The sequence below is a fragment of the Plectropomus leopardus genome, chromosome 24, assembly GCF_026936395.1.
Source record: "Plectropomus leopardus strain MGB_pleo_1.0 chromosome 24, ASM2693639v1, whole genome shotgun sequence".
Lineage (NCBI taxonomy): Eukaryota > Metazoa > Chordata > Actinopteri > Perciformes > Serranidae > Plectropomus > Plectropomus leopardus.
The window spans coordinates 9,782,186-9,798,375 of record NC_142199.1 but is presented as its reverse complement, the minus strand read 5'-3'; the positions used below and the strand labels follow the sequence as shown (position 1 = coordinate 9,798,375).

The following is a 16,190-nucleotide window of genomic DNA, read 5'->3' as shown; positions in this document are numbered from 1 at the left end:
ATTCTGAAAAATATAGCTTTGTGCAGTCATGTAACACATAACATATAATTACTATCGTAATACAGTATAAAAGAGAATGAATAAATAAATATCTATAAAAATACGATGAATAAATCAAAATGATGTTTATCATATGTTAATAAATAGCATAACATGGTGCACCTATAGTACTTGCATAGGTTTGGTGTCTGTTTTCTGCCAGTGTGGTGTTCCAGTCAGAGCTGTTGGGGGAGTTCTGGTATCAGCTGGAGCTTTATGCTCTTCCTCCTCCAGTCATCATGCTACCACAGACCTGCTGTCAGCTGGGCAAGTAGGTACACTCACATCAAGACACACAATATCTCACTGCAGGATTATTGGCTAGGAATGCTTGCACATATGCTATACAGTACACAGAAATACTGTGGGCTGAGTACTGTAATACATCCCACAAAAACCTTTAAAGCAGAATGCCTGCTTAATTGTATTTGCTGGAGAAAAAAAACATAATAGTTAATTATTCATATAGTTTTGATCGCATTTACATTAGCTCGAGCCTATAGCTATCCCCAACAAACATAGCCATTTGAGTGTTAGGTGTGCCATCACATCCTCCAGCCAGCGTTTATGAGATGACATACAGTATTTATTCAGTTTAAGGAGAACCTGTCATCAGACAAGCAGTGCAGAGAAAATACCAACTATAGCAGGGATACCAGTGATCTTCCCAGATATGGTCGTCAGAGGGTCAAAATCAGTAATTGTGCCACATACATTAGAAAGGATGTCAAAAATCCTCCATCTGCTGACAGGATGCAAAAACATGCCTGTTTGTGTTCTAGTATCACGTCTGCATCTTAAACAATTCTTAAGCTTTCCAGAAAAAAAACATTGCCAATTTACTGCTTGTCAGATTGACTCTTTGAAACACGCCAAATTATTGCAATTTATAAAGGAGCTATTTAATACTTGTTCTAGTTTCTACTTAAAAGTGTCATTTCATATATTTACTGCTGGAGTGGACATTTTCAAAACTGCATGATATAAATGCTGTTTGTACAGATACAGATGTGTACATTTCCATGTCAGCAAACCTCGTCTAACAGAACAAGTGACAAGATTTAGTTCGTCCATTAACTTGATAAAACAACAATCTTTGTCTGTAACTGGTATCGCAAAGCTGGCTCACATTTAACTGCTGCACACTACCATGGTAACCTGTGCCTTAATAGCCTACTGCTAGAGAGCAGGCTTAGGTCAGACAATTGTTGCGTAAACAGGAGCAACACCCCCATTGTCGCCTCCTCCACGCATTTAAATTACACACTGCGCTTGCATCATAAAACCAGCCAGCCTGCTTTTTAGTTTATTTTTTCTGCATCAGCAGTATTTATAAGAAAATATTATATCTGTACTTTTGGTGTGTTTTTTCCATCCCAAGTTTGGTCTGTTATTCCATATAAAGTGGTATTCATATGGTCTTAATATAACTTGGTTGTATCTGTTGCAGACACATAATAGTTTGTTCATCATAAGACAACTGAACACCTATATTACACCTATATAAAGTGGATTGGATTGTCTGACTACTAACTTTTTACCACAGCTTCTAAATCTTTTCCTCTTAAAGTGTAATGTTTTCTATTTTCACTGAATAAGAATTAATTTGTGTGTATGTGTGTTTGTGTGTGTCAGATGGACCCGCCAGACCATTCCCATGGTTAACCCAACGGCTGAGCCTCTGGAGCTGATTGTAGCCAACAGCAACCCTAGAAATTACACACTGGAAATGGAATCAGGAAGTACTGTTAGTACACACACTCAGCTTTGTGCCTCATCCTTACTTTTATCAGCTCAGTATTCCATTATTTCCGAATTAAACTTTGTTTGTCACAGCATACATCAGAGGTTACTTGCTTCTGCCCCTGGGGAAATTGATTTACCATTATGTTTGATGTTCTTTATAGTTCAATGGATGTATGATTGTATTTGTTTCGGATTTCATCTCATAAAAGAACCATACCGTATACTAAGACACTTGATAACGCTGTTGTTGTCTCTTTACACATTCCCCAAAACAAACAAGTCACTGCTGTCAGTTGAAAAGGAATACTTGCTGTATATCTGTGAGGAAAGCTGTGGGTTGCCGAGCAGTGTGATTTAAAGGATTTGTTTCTTTGAGCATGAGTGTGTTTATCCTCCTTTACTGTCCCCATGAAAGCTTTTTCCTCTTCTTGTGTGCATGTGTGTGTGTGTGTTTCAGCTTGTTGTGGAGCCCCACTCCTCCACCCAGCTTGGTGTCCGTTTTAGTCCCTCATCCATCGGAGAGGGGAACCACATGGCAAAGATCACTTTCACTTGCCCTCAGGTGTATACACAAACACACACACACACACCAACACAGAGAGAAAATGGATTACATAAATCACTGTCCCCTGCCTTAACATATGCAAACACACATACACACACACACACAAGAAAACATAGGGACTGACATAGGTGCAGGGATAGTTCACTTGTCTTCCTACTTCAGTTGGTACTGCCTTATCACTCCCAATCATCCACATGAATCTTAAAATTTTTATAGTGAAGAGAAAACTCACACTGCCTTTTTTTCCCTCTGAGTTTCATCTGTGCACCACACCTTCACTTTGTCTTCTCTCCTCGGTATTCTCTTCATGCTTTCTCATTTTTTACTTTATTTCTTTCCCACTGGCCACTTCTGTGTGTGTTAATCCATCTCTGTCTTTCTTTAGTTGCAGGAATGGTGTGTGTTGTTGAGTGGGCGTGGCCTCATTCCAGACAGCGAGGAGCCTCTGAACGTCTCATCCTTGGTTGGCTCCAACTCCTCCGTCATCATTCCCTTCACAAATCCTACTGAGCTCGAGGTCGTGCTAAATATCACACTCACAGGTCACAGGCACTTCTTGTCTTTCTCTAACAGCTACTTTGTCACTCCTTTGTTCTTGCTGCATTCATGTCACACATGCAGACATGTTCATAATACTGTGTGTTCTTGGTATTTCTTCATGTCTCAGATGAGGATCCGAATGGGGCCCCAAGCTACCATCGAGTCACTACAGACAATAAGGTCTTCTCTATCCCTCTGAGCCATACTGAAGGTATACTAATTGATACTATTTTCACCACATTCCGATAAAATGTCCAGTAAACTAATTTATTTATTATAAAACATAGCCATGTACTCAAACAGGGAGATGTTTGTGCTTTGAAAGGCTTTGCAATCTTATTATCAGTGTATATGTGATCTTGAACTGCACTCCTTAGACCTATTTTGTTTAGTCTGTTGCCTGTTCTTGTTCGTTCTGAAACTCAGTGAAAATAAAGTGAAAAGAAGTAGCTGTGATAAATGTCCTTGTATCTAAGGCTTCACAAACTGTCAGTAGGAATGTGGAGAGCTTTTAGTCTTCATCAGCCTCTAAAGAAATCCATTTGAGAGTTCACTCCAGGAAAGATAGTTTTCTTTGTTGACAATTGAAGTTTGTTTCTTATCTAACTAAAATGGAAGGAGTTTGTACCCCCTGTCACACATGTGCTACAAACCTGAAATTATATAGATGTTACTGGAGGTGAAGTATGTGAAAATGTAAATGTCTGAATCATTTCATTTTTAAAAAAAAACACACCTGCCCATACCAGAAATGTTCGTTACCAGAACCAACCCGTTACCTGTTATTATGTCTAAATCAAAGCTTCACTCACCCACACCTGCTAAGAAAAGTCCTGCGACCTGACCTACACCCATGATTAAACACACACAGGCTACAGTCACTCGCATTAGGATAAATGTTGCATTTATACACCCCTGGTTCTTACTCACTGTGCTGACATTTAGGCTAATGTCCTTTACACTGAAGGTTGCTGTGCAGAAAAAGTATATTATCCATAGTCCCTGTTTTAAGCCTGGTTTCCCCTTCTTGAATTACAAATTCAGCTGAGGAAAAGTCTCTTTCACCAGCTGCACTAGATGGCAAAAACATTCTGCGTAAACACTGCCAGATTAGAAAACGTTTTAGCATGCTCCTTCCACCACAGTCAAACCACAAAAAGATCCTTCTTGGGTGTCTTTAACTTGATGCAGGCTGCCACCTCATCCTCGGGCTGCAAAGTTTCATCACTGGAGGCCTCCATGTTGGTCAAATCACCAGCTGTTGGTCCATGATGGGGTGTCTTCTCTGGTGGGCCTGCCGAGTTTTGAGCAGGTCGCAGGGGGCTTTCACTGCTGACAGATGGGTGACAAATGTGACGATGGGGTCAACGGAACTCTTCTGAGACGGACATTCTCCTGTTGGTGTGCGACACTTGATAAGGAGAAACTGCACTAGCAGTTTGAAATCAACCCCAATATTTTTTTTAGTGTCCAAATGCAAACCATTGAAATGTATTTTAAATAGGTTTTTACAGTTAATGCTTGTATTTTTCATTTGGTTACTGGTCAGAAAACTTAAATGAAAAATTATGATTATTGTGTTTCTGTCTTCTATCTTGGCTGCAGGTATACAGATCCATGAAGGGGCCAGTTTTAATGTGCCTGTCGTGTTTGCACCGACCTCTATGGAGCTACAACAGGCCTGGCTATGCATCACTATGAAGCCCTGCAGCAGCAAAAACTGTACAAATAACGTGAGGTGTGTGTGTTTCTTATTGTCTGCAAAAGAGGCTATATCCAAATCTATGCCTGGTCTCAGACAATTTTCTACATTCAGTAAAGCTCATTAGCTTCTGCTGTTGGTACATCCAGGCAGGTTCTGGCATAGCCTGTCACTGTAAACAAAATGAAGAAGTGTTAAGTCAGCTTTACTTGTCAGCAAAACAGGGATGTTTTGAAAGCACTCAGTTCAGTATTTGAGCTCATTAAAGATGCTCTATTCCATACATAGTATCTGTACTGTGTGAGGGTATGATAACTTAGTGGGAGCAGTATAATGTAGCTAGAATGTACTATCCATTTCCATGAGTCACACTCTTTGATCCTACGGGAGTGTGTGGTATGACACATGCGCAGTGTAACTGGAGCTGCGATATTGGAGGGTTACAGCAGACTGCGCTATAAAATAAAGGGATGATTTCCACTCAGGTGCTCTTTAGGTGCGCTATTGTTGGTGCGCTTGGTCTGACAAAACTTTTAAGTACACTCAAATTGATGGTGGCAGATAGACAATAGGGCATCTGCATATAGACAGTGTTTGTTTATGGTGATAATGTGCCAGTTATCAAGCCTCTGGGTAGCTGCAGACCCGATTTCACTGCGCATATGCTGTACCTCAACTGTGTGACGTAATTTGAAACTATGACATCTCTTTCCATCCACCTTGAGGCTTGACAGGTTGTCTATCACAGGACTCAAACATTGACAAACACATTCAGGTGAACTGACTCTGAGAGATTCTGAGGCCAAAAGGAGTACAGCATTTTGTGTTGACGGTTTTGCCATTGAAACCATTGTGAAAACTGAGCCAAAGCAGATAAGGTTTCTTTTTTTAAAATCGTTTTTTTGTTGATTTTATAACTAGATGGATATAAACAAGCAGTCAAAAATAGATCAATAAAATTATTATTATTATTATTATTATTATTAATAAGAAGAATATTACGTTAAGAAAGGTGTCCAAATACTCTCAAAAAGACCACCATTACCCTTCACTCGTGACATTAGTCTTTCTAAGGACAAGACATTGCGCGTTTCATGATGCCACTGGGATGTTTGCCATTAATCCACTGCTGTAAGATACATCTAGCAATGAGTAGGAGTTTGTCACATTGTCTGATATAAAGGATTTTGATTTACTTGACATAATTTTTATAATAATTTGATTCTGTTGTGACTAATACAAAAAAATGTTGGCTGTTCAATTCATTTAATCCTTGGTTTAATAGATGTAGATGCTAGTTTCCTTGGCTCTGTGAAAAAGCAAAAATAAAACCTGATTCTGACGTGCTGTACACAGTTGTTGGTCTGGTATTAGATTTTGGCCTGTCACAGGTATCCTACATTAGTTAGATGCCTGGCACAATTTCAGATCCAGTACTTGCTAATCCCAAATACTGTGTAAAAAATGCACTCAATATCAAACTCAATATTGCAGGTCAGAGCAGGAGTTGTCAACCATCTGTTGGATTTACCCTATCTGTGGGATTCCCATGGAGGTGCCTGTTGAGAACTCTCCACTTGGCTTGGTCCACTGTGAAGCCGGCTGCCAGCTGGAAAGGGAAGTGGACGTACTGCTCACTGGATGTGTGCCGGGGAATCAAGACCGGAAAGGACACAAGGGTGTGTGCCAGTTTGTTTTTTTCACTCTTTTTGGAGTCCAAGTGGTCTTGTGATATCAGAAACACTTTTGAGAATTATTTAAAATCTTGTTTTAATCAAGGGACATTTTGAGTCTGACATTGTGTAGTTGTTGGGAATTCAAACACAGTCATGGGGAGTGACTAGTAGCACTCCGAAAGAAGGAAGAGGAATACTCTTTAACCCCAGAAATTATGATGACTTGAAAATTGCATAAACCCACATCTCTAATCTAAAACTCTTATCACTTTCTATAGACCTTTTGAGACATTTGATTAAGATCACAGTGTGAAGGGATAGACCGAGATAAAGGGTGTCCACATATTTGGATGCATCCATTTGTTATTTTCTCTTCCAGTAGCACTTCTGAGTACCAAACCGACACTAGTGCTCTATTTTCCTCATATTTAAACCGTGTATTACGCCTCCTTGAAGCATCAAATTAATTGGGATCATTCTTATGTGAGTCAACATGAGGCTGTAAAAATGAGCAATGACACTACATCACACAGCAAAGACTTTGTATTCATTAATGATGAGATAGTTCAGTCACCTAGTAGCTTTACAGATATAACGAGATTGGATTTGTCAGGATATGTCTGATTCAACTCAGCAGGTGATTGATTGATGTTCACGCTGAATGCTCAGTAATTAATCAGAGCAGCACATTGCAATTGGAAACAAAGAACATTTTGAATTTATTTAAGTTGAGGAAATGCAAGACAGTAGGCCAACTATAGGTGGGAATGTGAGAGAACATTACATGACATGACAGGTTGTTTTTTTTAACTAATGACGTTGGCATGGAGTTGAAATTAGTTCATGTTGACCTGCTCGACTTGTATTGTCATTGTCATAATACAGCCTTATTTTAAAAAATACCTTTATCCCAAAGTGAGGGTGAAAACACAGTCATATTTAACTTTGTTGCTGCAAGTTGCTGCTGCATTGGGCCATGTGCGGTGGCGCAGCCCACAGAGAGAGCAGCCCTCTATCAGTATATTGTGAGTGATTCAAGATTTCAGAAGCACGCCCTTGTTCATTTAGGTATATTTATGTGTTTACGAGACAGTACTCTATACTGTAGCTAGTATAGGCCCAAAATCAGTCTCTGTGAGCTGAGCACATCTGCAAGCTGAGTGAGCAGTCATGTTTTTTCAAACATAAACGTGGCAGTAAGAAAAGTCGTAGGTGTGTGAGTGAGTGCTTCATAACTGGTAATTAGTGTGCACCACAATTATAACGGTGTATATTTGGCCCATCATAACTATCTTAAGCTACTGGATACATCCCTATCTGTACCAGCAAACTGCAGAGCCCTACTTTATGACTAACTAACATTGTAGACTGTTTTTTTTTTGTCAAAGCAGTTACTCGTATCTTATCAAGTACAGCAACTTAGTTTTCTTTTTCTGGTGGTCCTCGCACCTACTTAATCACCTTCCTCCCACTGCTGACTTCTGGACAGGTTCCCAGGTGATGGTAGAAGACTTCCTGTGCACAGTTCGTTCAGACAGCGAAACAGAGCGCTCAGGGGCGGAGGACTGCCTTTCTGCCTCCGCCGTGGCAGCGAGGAGAGACCCTGAAACTGGCATCATAACTCTCACCCTTAATCTTGTCTACACTCCCCTCAGGCCATGCAGGTACAGTGCTACACATGCATACACACACACACACACACAGGCAAACCTGCTCAAAGAAAATGTGACACTCATTGAGAAGTACGCTGGAAAATGAAATACACACCGAGGACTGAGTCTTTTTGTTGCAGAGTTTCAGTAGCTTTTGAGTTCAATCCTGTTGTTCCCCTATTAAACCACTCTACTAGTTGTGTTATGAGCTAAAGCAAACAAACACATCACACACACAGAAATCATTATACACACAAATGCACACAGGTAAAAAGAAACCATACAGGCACTTTTTTCAGTCACACAAACCACAGACACACACTGAATTAAAAGCCTAAAGACCAGACACTGAGGCACAGAGAGAGATGCAGAAGCACACAAACACTTATTACCAGGGAGAACTAAACACACAAACAGACTCTTAGAGTATTATGCAGACTCAGAGAGAGGCACACAAACATATCAAAAGTTGAAAAGCACACACACACACACACACACAAAGAAAAAACACAAAATTGTACACACTCAGAGAAACAAATATGCACACCTCCTCTGTGCAGGAAAAAAACAAAAGGATGCTAATAATAAGTTGGAAAAACAAAACAAGCACATACAGTACCAGCACATTCTCACACACACAAACACACAACAGGAAGGAAGGCATGCAAACACAGTTTGCTGCTCACACTCTCTCTCTCTTTGCAGATAACACACTTGCATTGTGAGTAAACACTGCATTCATTTATCTCTTGTCCTTCTCCCTCTTCAGTAGTCTCTTCTTCCAATATCTCACTCTTTCTCCATCTTCTCTCTCTCTCTCTCCCTCTCTCTCTCTCAGGTGGGTGTGGCCTCTGCATTCATTTATTACTAACTGTCTACATGTGCTGAGTCTTAATCTTTGTAGCTAAAGGATGCTGTGCTCTCTTAGAGGTAAAGGCGGAGGCAAGCTTATTAGCTTCCTTTGCTTTAACAGTACTTGCAATGTTCTGTCTGATCCTTATAGACAACACATTAACTTTGGCGTGACCTAAAAGAACATTTGATACTTTTTTAAGTTTAAAGCACCAGAGATTCTACTCCTGCTTTTTAATCAAACCACAAAGGACTTTTTGAAAATCACTTAAAATGCCAGTCAGTGAGAAAAGTATTTGGATATTCTTTTGACTTGAGCTTCTTAGGTTTGAATTGTCAAACATTCACACACGCATACTTAATCCTAGACACTTTGATGAGCTGATTTTAAGTTGTTGAGGCTTCTCATGTCAGACAAGTCTTTAAAAAATATTTTCTCTTTGCAGTGTGAGTAAAAAACAGTGAAGGTCGGCAGTAAAAGGGACATGGTATAATGCCTTCAAATCATGCCATACCACTTGGGATTATGTTTATATTTTTGGTTCTGATTTGCTGAAGTCTGCTTCACACTGCCCATACATAACAGCTAATAGGTCTGTTGGTATTTATAAGAGATAATTTTCAATTAGTGAAATTAATTTTACTGTGATTTATCCAAAAAACTAAAGCTATTTATACGTCTCCTTCGTTAGGCTACGGGACAGTGTCGGATCTCAATATAAGTTCTTAATTATAATGTTTAAATCTCCTGAATCAAGTTTAAAGTTTCAGAGTTGCAGAATAAGCAGTTAACCTGCTAGAAATAACAGGGTGATAAAATAAATGGGTTATATTAGCTTGTGCATTCACACAAGTAGTATGTTTCTGCTATTAATTGAAGCAACAGTGTTGCTTTTTACTGTAATACTTTTAAATATTCTTTAAGAGCTGAAGTAGACGACATGTGATCGATCATTTTTAAGTGTCAAATGCCGCACTGGACGCCTCATTTGACTTGTTAAATATGAATTGAGTTAATAGAGACTGTTGATAACTCCCTTTGTTGTACTTGTTGTCTCTGACAGAGGCTTTAGGGTTTGTCGAGCCAGCTCAGTCAAAGAGAGCCTGGCTCTGTTGAACTTGCTTCGTGGTACAACCCCCTGAGTTTGGTTTCAGTTTAATGATCTGCTCAGTTCCACTACAGTTTTAAGATGGCTGGTGTGTGTTCTTGTAAACAAAAGTTTGTTATTCACCAGAACACAATGTGTGCATCCTTGAGGTCCAGTGAAAGTGTTGAATACATTTCCTTCCTCATAAAACATTTACAAAGCTGAATTTTAGTGAATTTAACTCTGCATTGTTTAAATGCATATTTTCTTGCTTGCAGTTGTCTTCTTCCCTGCCTTTACTGGTGCAATGCTGTGTTACTGTCACATTACCATGACCTCACAATAGTCATAGTTATAATAAAACGACGGGTAGGAATGCAGAATGCCAACAACACTCAAAATAAAACTGCTTCACAGTGCTACTAGAAGTCAAAAACTCCATAGGTTACCTTTTTTGACATTGTTAGATCCACCGTTCTTGCTACAGTTACTTAAAAATGAACAATTCTGACGTATCTAAGGGAAATGTACTATATGATCTCACTGTTACATGTCACAGTTTACCTTTTTTCTGCTGTCCTCCTTACTGTACATCGCATGTGACATCCTGCTGAGTGAAGAGCGCATTCATTTATCAGCTCCCGTCTTCATCTGTAGAGTCCATTAATGAGGCGTGCCCTAGTAGAATCAATACCTCTGAGAGCTAATGAGTTCTCCATGAGGAAATGACGGGGGGTGTGGTGTCACTAATAGGCTCTTCCATTATCTACATGTTATTTCTCTGCCGTGGGTAGTGAGATGAGAAGACCAAGTATCATAAGCTGAAAGCAGGAATATTAAAGACCGGTTTAGTGAATCATGTTTCTATAGATAAATAGGAATGCTCAAATAACACTTTTCAAGATGAATTAGAGTGGAAGAATGACAAGCGAAAAACAGACTAACTCAGAGGTTTTCATCTGAGTGCCAATGAGGGCCAACTGTACTCAGGTTTTTAATTCCAGTTAGAGCCTAATTCAGCTCATTTTACAGATTAGTTCCTGTTTACTTCATGAAGGTAATTAGTAAAATCAGATGGTGCACTCACTGGTTGAAGTATAAACCTGCATACATTTTACCCTTCATTACATATACAGTATCCCTGGGCCACTTGATGTTTTTGTCCAGCCAAAGTACCAAATTAATGCAGAATTTACTACTATTTCATTTTTACTACTGTTTCATACCATTTATATGTTTCAAGTCTGTACTAGTTGTTTAGAGTAAAAAATGTCTTGAGACCAGTAGATTAAAGAATATCACCCAACAAGATCAAATTCTATTCTGTAATAACAGTCTGCTGTTTAAGAAAATTTGGCTAGGCAGCATGTTTTAAGTAATCTTCTTGAGATAATATACCATAGCTATGATAATATACTTTTTTTTTTTTTTTTGCATATCCTACTATAAAATGAAGAAAGGTCCGTCTGTCTATCTACATCCATTTTTCTACTCGATGGGTCGCGCAATCAATCTGAAGTTGCACATGGCCATTGACAATTGCCCTGGAAAGAGACTGATGAAGCCCTTTGTCTCATTTACCCACTGCCCGTGCCCGTTTTGTATAAAAATACTTAATAAATAATGTGTTAAATAAATTTTGTGGCAAGACAATGAAAAGTGAAGCACAGTTAAGTCCACATTAACTTCTGTTGGGCATATTCTGTGAACAGTTTGGCAAAAAATGAACTCAATATTCAGAAGTCATTGTTAAAAAAACTATAATGTGTGTGTGTGTGTGTGTCCAGGTGCTCAGCGGTCTTAGCTGTGCAGTGTGTGTCTGGCGGGATCTGGGAGTTTCCCGTCACTCTCACTGCCACAGAGCCTAAAGTGGATGATGTCATTTTCACCAAAGCCACTGAGTTGGGCAAGACTTCAGCTGTGGGCTTCCGTCTGACCAGCACCACCAGGTTTGTGTGTGTGTGTGTGTGTGTATGTTTTTGTGTGTGTGTGTGTGTGTGTGTGTGTGTGTGTGTGTGTGTGTGTGTGGAAGGGGGGGGGGGTTTACTTGACTCCTATTGCTTTTTTTTCATTTGCTCTTATTCCTTGGTTGTAAATTTGAAGTGTTTGTTCCAGGAGGTCAGAGCCGTTCACAGCAGCGTTCTCACCAGGCAGCAGCAGTGAGTTCACAGTGACTCCAGTGTCGGGTATGTTACCTCCTGTTGGCTCGACTGGAGCCCTCATCACTGTGTCCTTCACACCCATCACAAACAACGAGCACAGAGCAAGACTAACCGTCCAGGTATTTCAGTGATTTACTCTATGATCATTTTGCTGAGTTTGTGTCTGTTTGTAGTTTAATGGTGATACAATTAGGATAAATTGAATTTTAAAATAAAAATGTTCTTGGTGAGAACAGGGGTTATAACTAAAGAGAAAACTTCAATCTGAAACAATTTTTGCATGCACAAATCTTTAAAGTATGTGTATATCTATTTGTGGTGTGCTTTTGTGAAATGGACTGATGGAAGAAATCAAACTAAGTAAGAATAACTGACGGTTAAATAAAAACGTCTTCCTACTCCTTTTCAGGAATAACATATTTATAAGCTGTCTTTTTATTTTTTAAGAGGACAACAGTAAAACAGCATTTACAGTCACATTGTTTAGACACCTTTTTGCTGTCCCAGGATAAGAATGATAATATGTTATATATGGTCACAAATATTTTTGTTTGTGTTTTTTATGTGAATAGTATTTTATTCATTAAAGGTTCGAAATAAAGTATATTCATGTCAAATTAAATTTGTAGTGACTTACTAGCGGTCTTGTTGCAGGCAGCAGACATGCAGTGGACCTACCAGGTGAGAGGGAAAACCCTTCATAACTCCCCACCCATCTGTACCACATCCACCAATGGCAGCTCTTCTGTGCTCCGTCCAGCCAATGAACGGCAGCGCAACTTTGTGACTCGGAACCTACGGCTTCCTGCCCTGGCTAACTCGTCCCCTCTCAAAGCCCGCAGATAAAGGACATCCTCACTCCCTCATACAAGCTAAGGATCGTCATTTTAAAAAAAAATTATGTTTAAATTATATCCATGCTTGCTTTTTCATCCAGCAACATGCACAACACAATGTCACATTCAAAGAGATACCTCTATATTTTGTAAATTAGCTGTTTGGCCAGGCACATTGCCATACGGTGGTGATGGGTCTCACCTTTCGTCCTTTCTCTGATAATAGCTCATTAGTCGTCTTAGCGTTTTCATTAGCAGTCCCAATGAGCTTTTTTTTTGCCAATACAAGATGTTTTTTGTCTCCCTTGTGAAGGAAATTTTTGTCAAATACAAATGAACATCAATTTTTGAAAACTCTTGAAAAAAAAATGTGCCCAGTCCTCTTTACTTGATTTTAAATCAGCGTTCATCACTGCTAATAGATCTTTTATTGTAATTAACCTTAAAGCAATGCCTTAATTTGAATTATACCAAAGTCAGCGTCATACACGCTGTAAAACATTACATTTCATGTTATACTGCAGTTGGCAAAAAAACTCCATGTAACTGCTGTTCCTTATCTCCTTATCCTACATTATGATCAGTATAGATTAAAGAGGTGAAATCAATAAGGAATAATGGCGTTTCCTTGGTTCACCTCATCAGTGTATTCATGAAAAGAGCCCTCATCTAATAAGTTTTTACACATTCAGCAGGTATCAGATGTATGATGAGCAATAAATGGTAGTAATGGTTATGAATTCCCTATTATGCCTTAGAATCTATTTCAGACAGAATGTTACCAGCTTCGTTTTATTCATCCCCTCTCTTATGATCCTCTGTTAGACTGATATTGCCACCCCAACATCATATTACACTAACCAGCACAACCTTGAAATATGCTGCAACCTTTCTGAAAATCTCAGTATCTTCCATTTAATAAATCAAACCACATGAGCCTTAAGAGGTTGTCCAGTGTGTGGGCCTGCACGCATACAAATGCATCCCACACAGCAGCACACGGCTGTTACACTCGACTGGAAATCCTTGTATCTGTAGCTGCATTTTCAGCCAAGAGTTTTAGTAAGTCTCAATGGATTACTTCAAATTGCCTCGATATTTAATAATAATATACATTTTCTGCAAAAAAGTTTTCACCCTCCTGAAAAAAAGTAGATTTAATCTGACTTTGAATAACAGAAAAATATCCTTCAATTAAAAAAAAAAAAAACCCAGAACTCACCCAACTGATGTAAATTGATTACAAATATAACACTGCCTTTCTAGAAACCTTTTTAAAACGTATACTAACACTATCCTAATATTTTGTTTAACGTGATTTCCCCACAAAAGAGTTTAAAAAGAAGTCCGAAAAGGGCCTGGAAGCAGATATACCCTTTCTCCCTCACTGACATCGGAATCGGATGAGGAGCCTGGTATGTGCAGTTTGCGTCTTATAGTTACGTTTTTGTTTGCTTGTTAGCTTCTAGACTAATTGGCAGTGGCTGACACCAAGTTAGTGTTTGTGAAACATAGAGTAATATCTGCCACGGTGGGGTTTTGGTTGATAATTAAAGGAAGCTCCAGCGTTCGATTCACTGCACACTGTGCTGTGTTTGCTGTCACAACTTTCACGATGAATGCAAACTCTGCTCCCTGTACTGACACGTCTGCTCACAGCTGGAGGTTACAGGTTTCTTTGCCAGTGTTTTGTCAAAGTCTGTTCCCCTGTTGATATGTGTTTCCCGTATTAGACGGTGATTGGCTTTTGTATTCGTGACATACCTAATCTCACCTGGCGTAGTTTGATTGCCAGATTTTAGGAAAGACCTCAGACATTCTCCCCTTCAGTATGGGAACGTGATAACAGCGTTTTAGTGACAAACTTTGCACAGATACAAGATCTAAGGTTCAACTTTTGCTGAGAGACAAGTGGAGGCCACTAAGGGATGTGTGGCAACTCTGAGGGAGTTCCAAGCTTGAGGCTCAGATTAGAGAGACTGTGTGCACAACAACAAGTTAGGTGAATGTTTTACCAGTAGCAACTTTGTGGGAGATTGGCAGAAAAGAAAGCCACTTTCACAGCATGTGGCAGATTTGGAGTCAGCTGAGGGAGGCCTCAATGGTGTGACAAGAGCAAATTGAGCTTTTGGGCCACCAGACTTAACACCACGTTACACCGCACATCATCATGAAGCATGGTGGTGGCAGCATCATGCTCTGGAAGATGCTTCTCTGCAGAAGGCTTGTGAGGGTAGAGGGTAAAAATGAATGTAGTGAAATACAGTGAGAGCCTGGAGGAAATCCTGATGCAGTCTGAAAGAAACCTGCCGCTGGGGAGAAGATTTGTTTTCCAGCATGACACTGAGCCTCATGCAAGAACATGTTCATATTCCTATACTAGAACTGTGTTACTTTTTTGAGGCGCTGCAAGTTGGATTCACAAAACTCATGACAAAAAGATAAGTTAAACAGTGTCAGTGGTGCTAGAGGGCCAAAAACAATTAGAGAATATTAATAATACAGCTGCAAATGATGCTGCATTGAAGAAAAGCTGTACTGTGACAGTCTCAGACATAAAAGACAATGGGACACTAAGAATGTCTTCTTAAAGCAAAGGGGTCCATAACTAATATGAGAGGAAGTCAAGGGGAAATGACAATCACAAATATATTAGACAAATTTATAATTTGTGGGATATGTTAGAGGGTTTCATTTTGTAGTTTGTGTGTGTTTTTGTGTGAGTGCCTACCTTTCTGTGTCCACATATGGAGCTGTCCTATGGCTCACCTTGTGCCTGTGGAATTATTCACGAGGCAGTTACGCTCAGTTATGCGTCCATTAAGCACCATCTGCAGCCTACTGGGGCAAGGATGGGGGGAGAGAGAGAGGAAAGATTGAGAAAGGATGCAAAAGATGGACGATGGAGAGAGAGAGAGAGAGAGAGAGAGAGAGGAATAAAGGACAGGAGGGAGAGAAGGCAGCAGATATGGTTGAAGTATGAGATGATGGAGGGAGCAAAAAGGGGAGGGAGAGCAAGAAAAGATGAGAGCAGCAGATAAACTGGGCAGTAAAAGGCAGGTGTTAGTTCGAGGATGAAGGGAAGACACTCTGCATGTTTTGCATATTGTCTTTGAGAGAAAGGGTGTGTGTGTGGCTGTTGATTTCAGTCCATAGATTACCTGCGGAAATGAGCTCGCCTTTTCGCCTTCCTCTGCGGATACGTTGCCCCAGCAACAGACAACAGTAATTGGTGGAGGGCCTGTTATGTTGCCTGCAGTAACAAGAGATCACATTGAAGTCAGACGCACAATAATGAAATCATGATGATAGGCCGCCAAGTGCTGACACAC

The 16,190-nt window shown here is 39.8% G+C and overlaps 1 protein-coding gene across 3 annotated transcripts in view; it reads left to right on the top strand.

Moving 5' to 3' along the window:
• LOC121962749 (cilia- and flagella-associated protein 47-like) overlaps positions 1-13,801 on the top strand; it is a 51,074-nt gene extending 37,273 nt beyond the window's left edge. For all 3 annotated transcript variants that reach the window (XM_088074544.1, XM_088074543.1, XM_042513036.2), the window contains exons 57-67: positions 203-310; positions 1,675-1,786; positions 2,243-2,347; positions 2,736-2,892; positions 3,018-3,101; positions 4,496-4,628; positions 6,087-6,271; positions 7,758-7,932; positions 11,648-11,809; positions 11,976-12,141; positions 12,677-13,801. In XM_088074544.1, the coding sequence (XP_087930670.1) occupies positions 203-310; positions 1,675-1,786; positions 2,243-2,347; positions 2,736-2,892; positions 3,018-3,101; positions 4,496-4,628; positions 6,087-6,271; positions 7,758-7,932; positions 11,648-11,809; positions 11,976-12,141; positions 12,677-12,868 (1,579 nt within the window). In that variant the 3' untranslated portion in view covers positions 12,869-13,801. The remainder of the gene's footprint in view (positions 1-202; positions 311-1,674; positions 1,787-2,242; positions 2,348-2,735; positions 2,893-3,017; positions 3,102-4,495; positions 4,629-6,086; positions 6,272-7,757; positions 7,933-11,647; positions 11,810-11,975; positions 12,142-12,676) is intronic.
• The last annotated feature ends 2,389 nt before the right edge of the window (positions 13,802-16,190 follow it).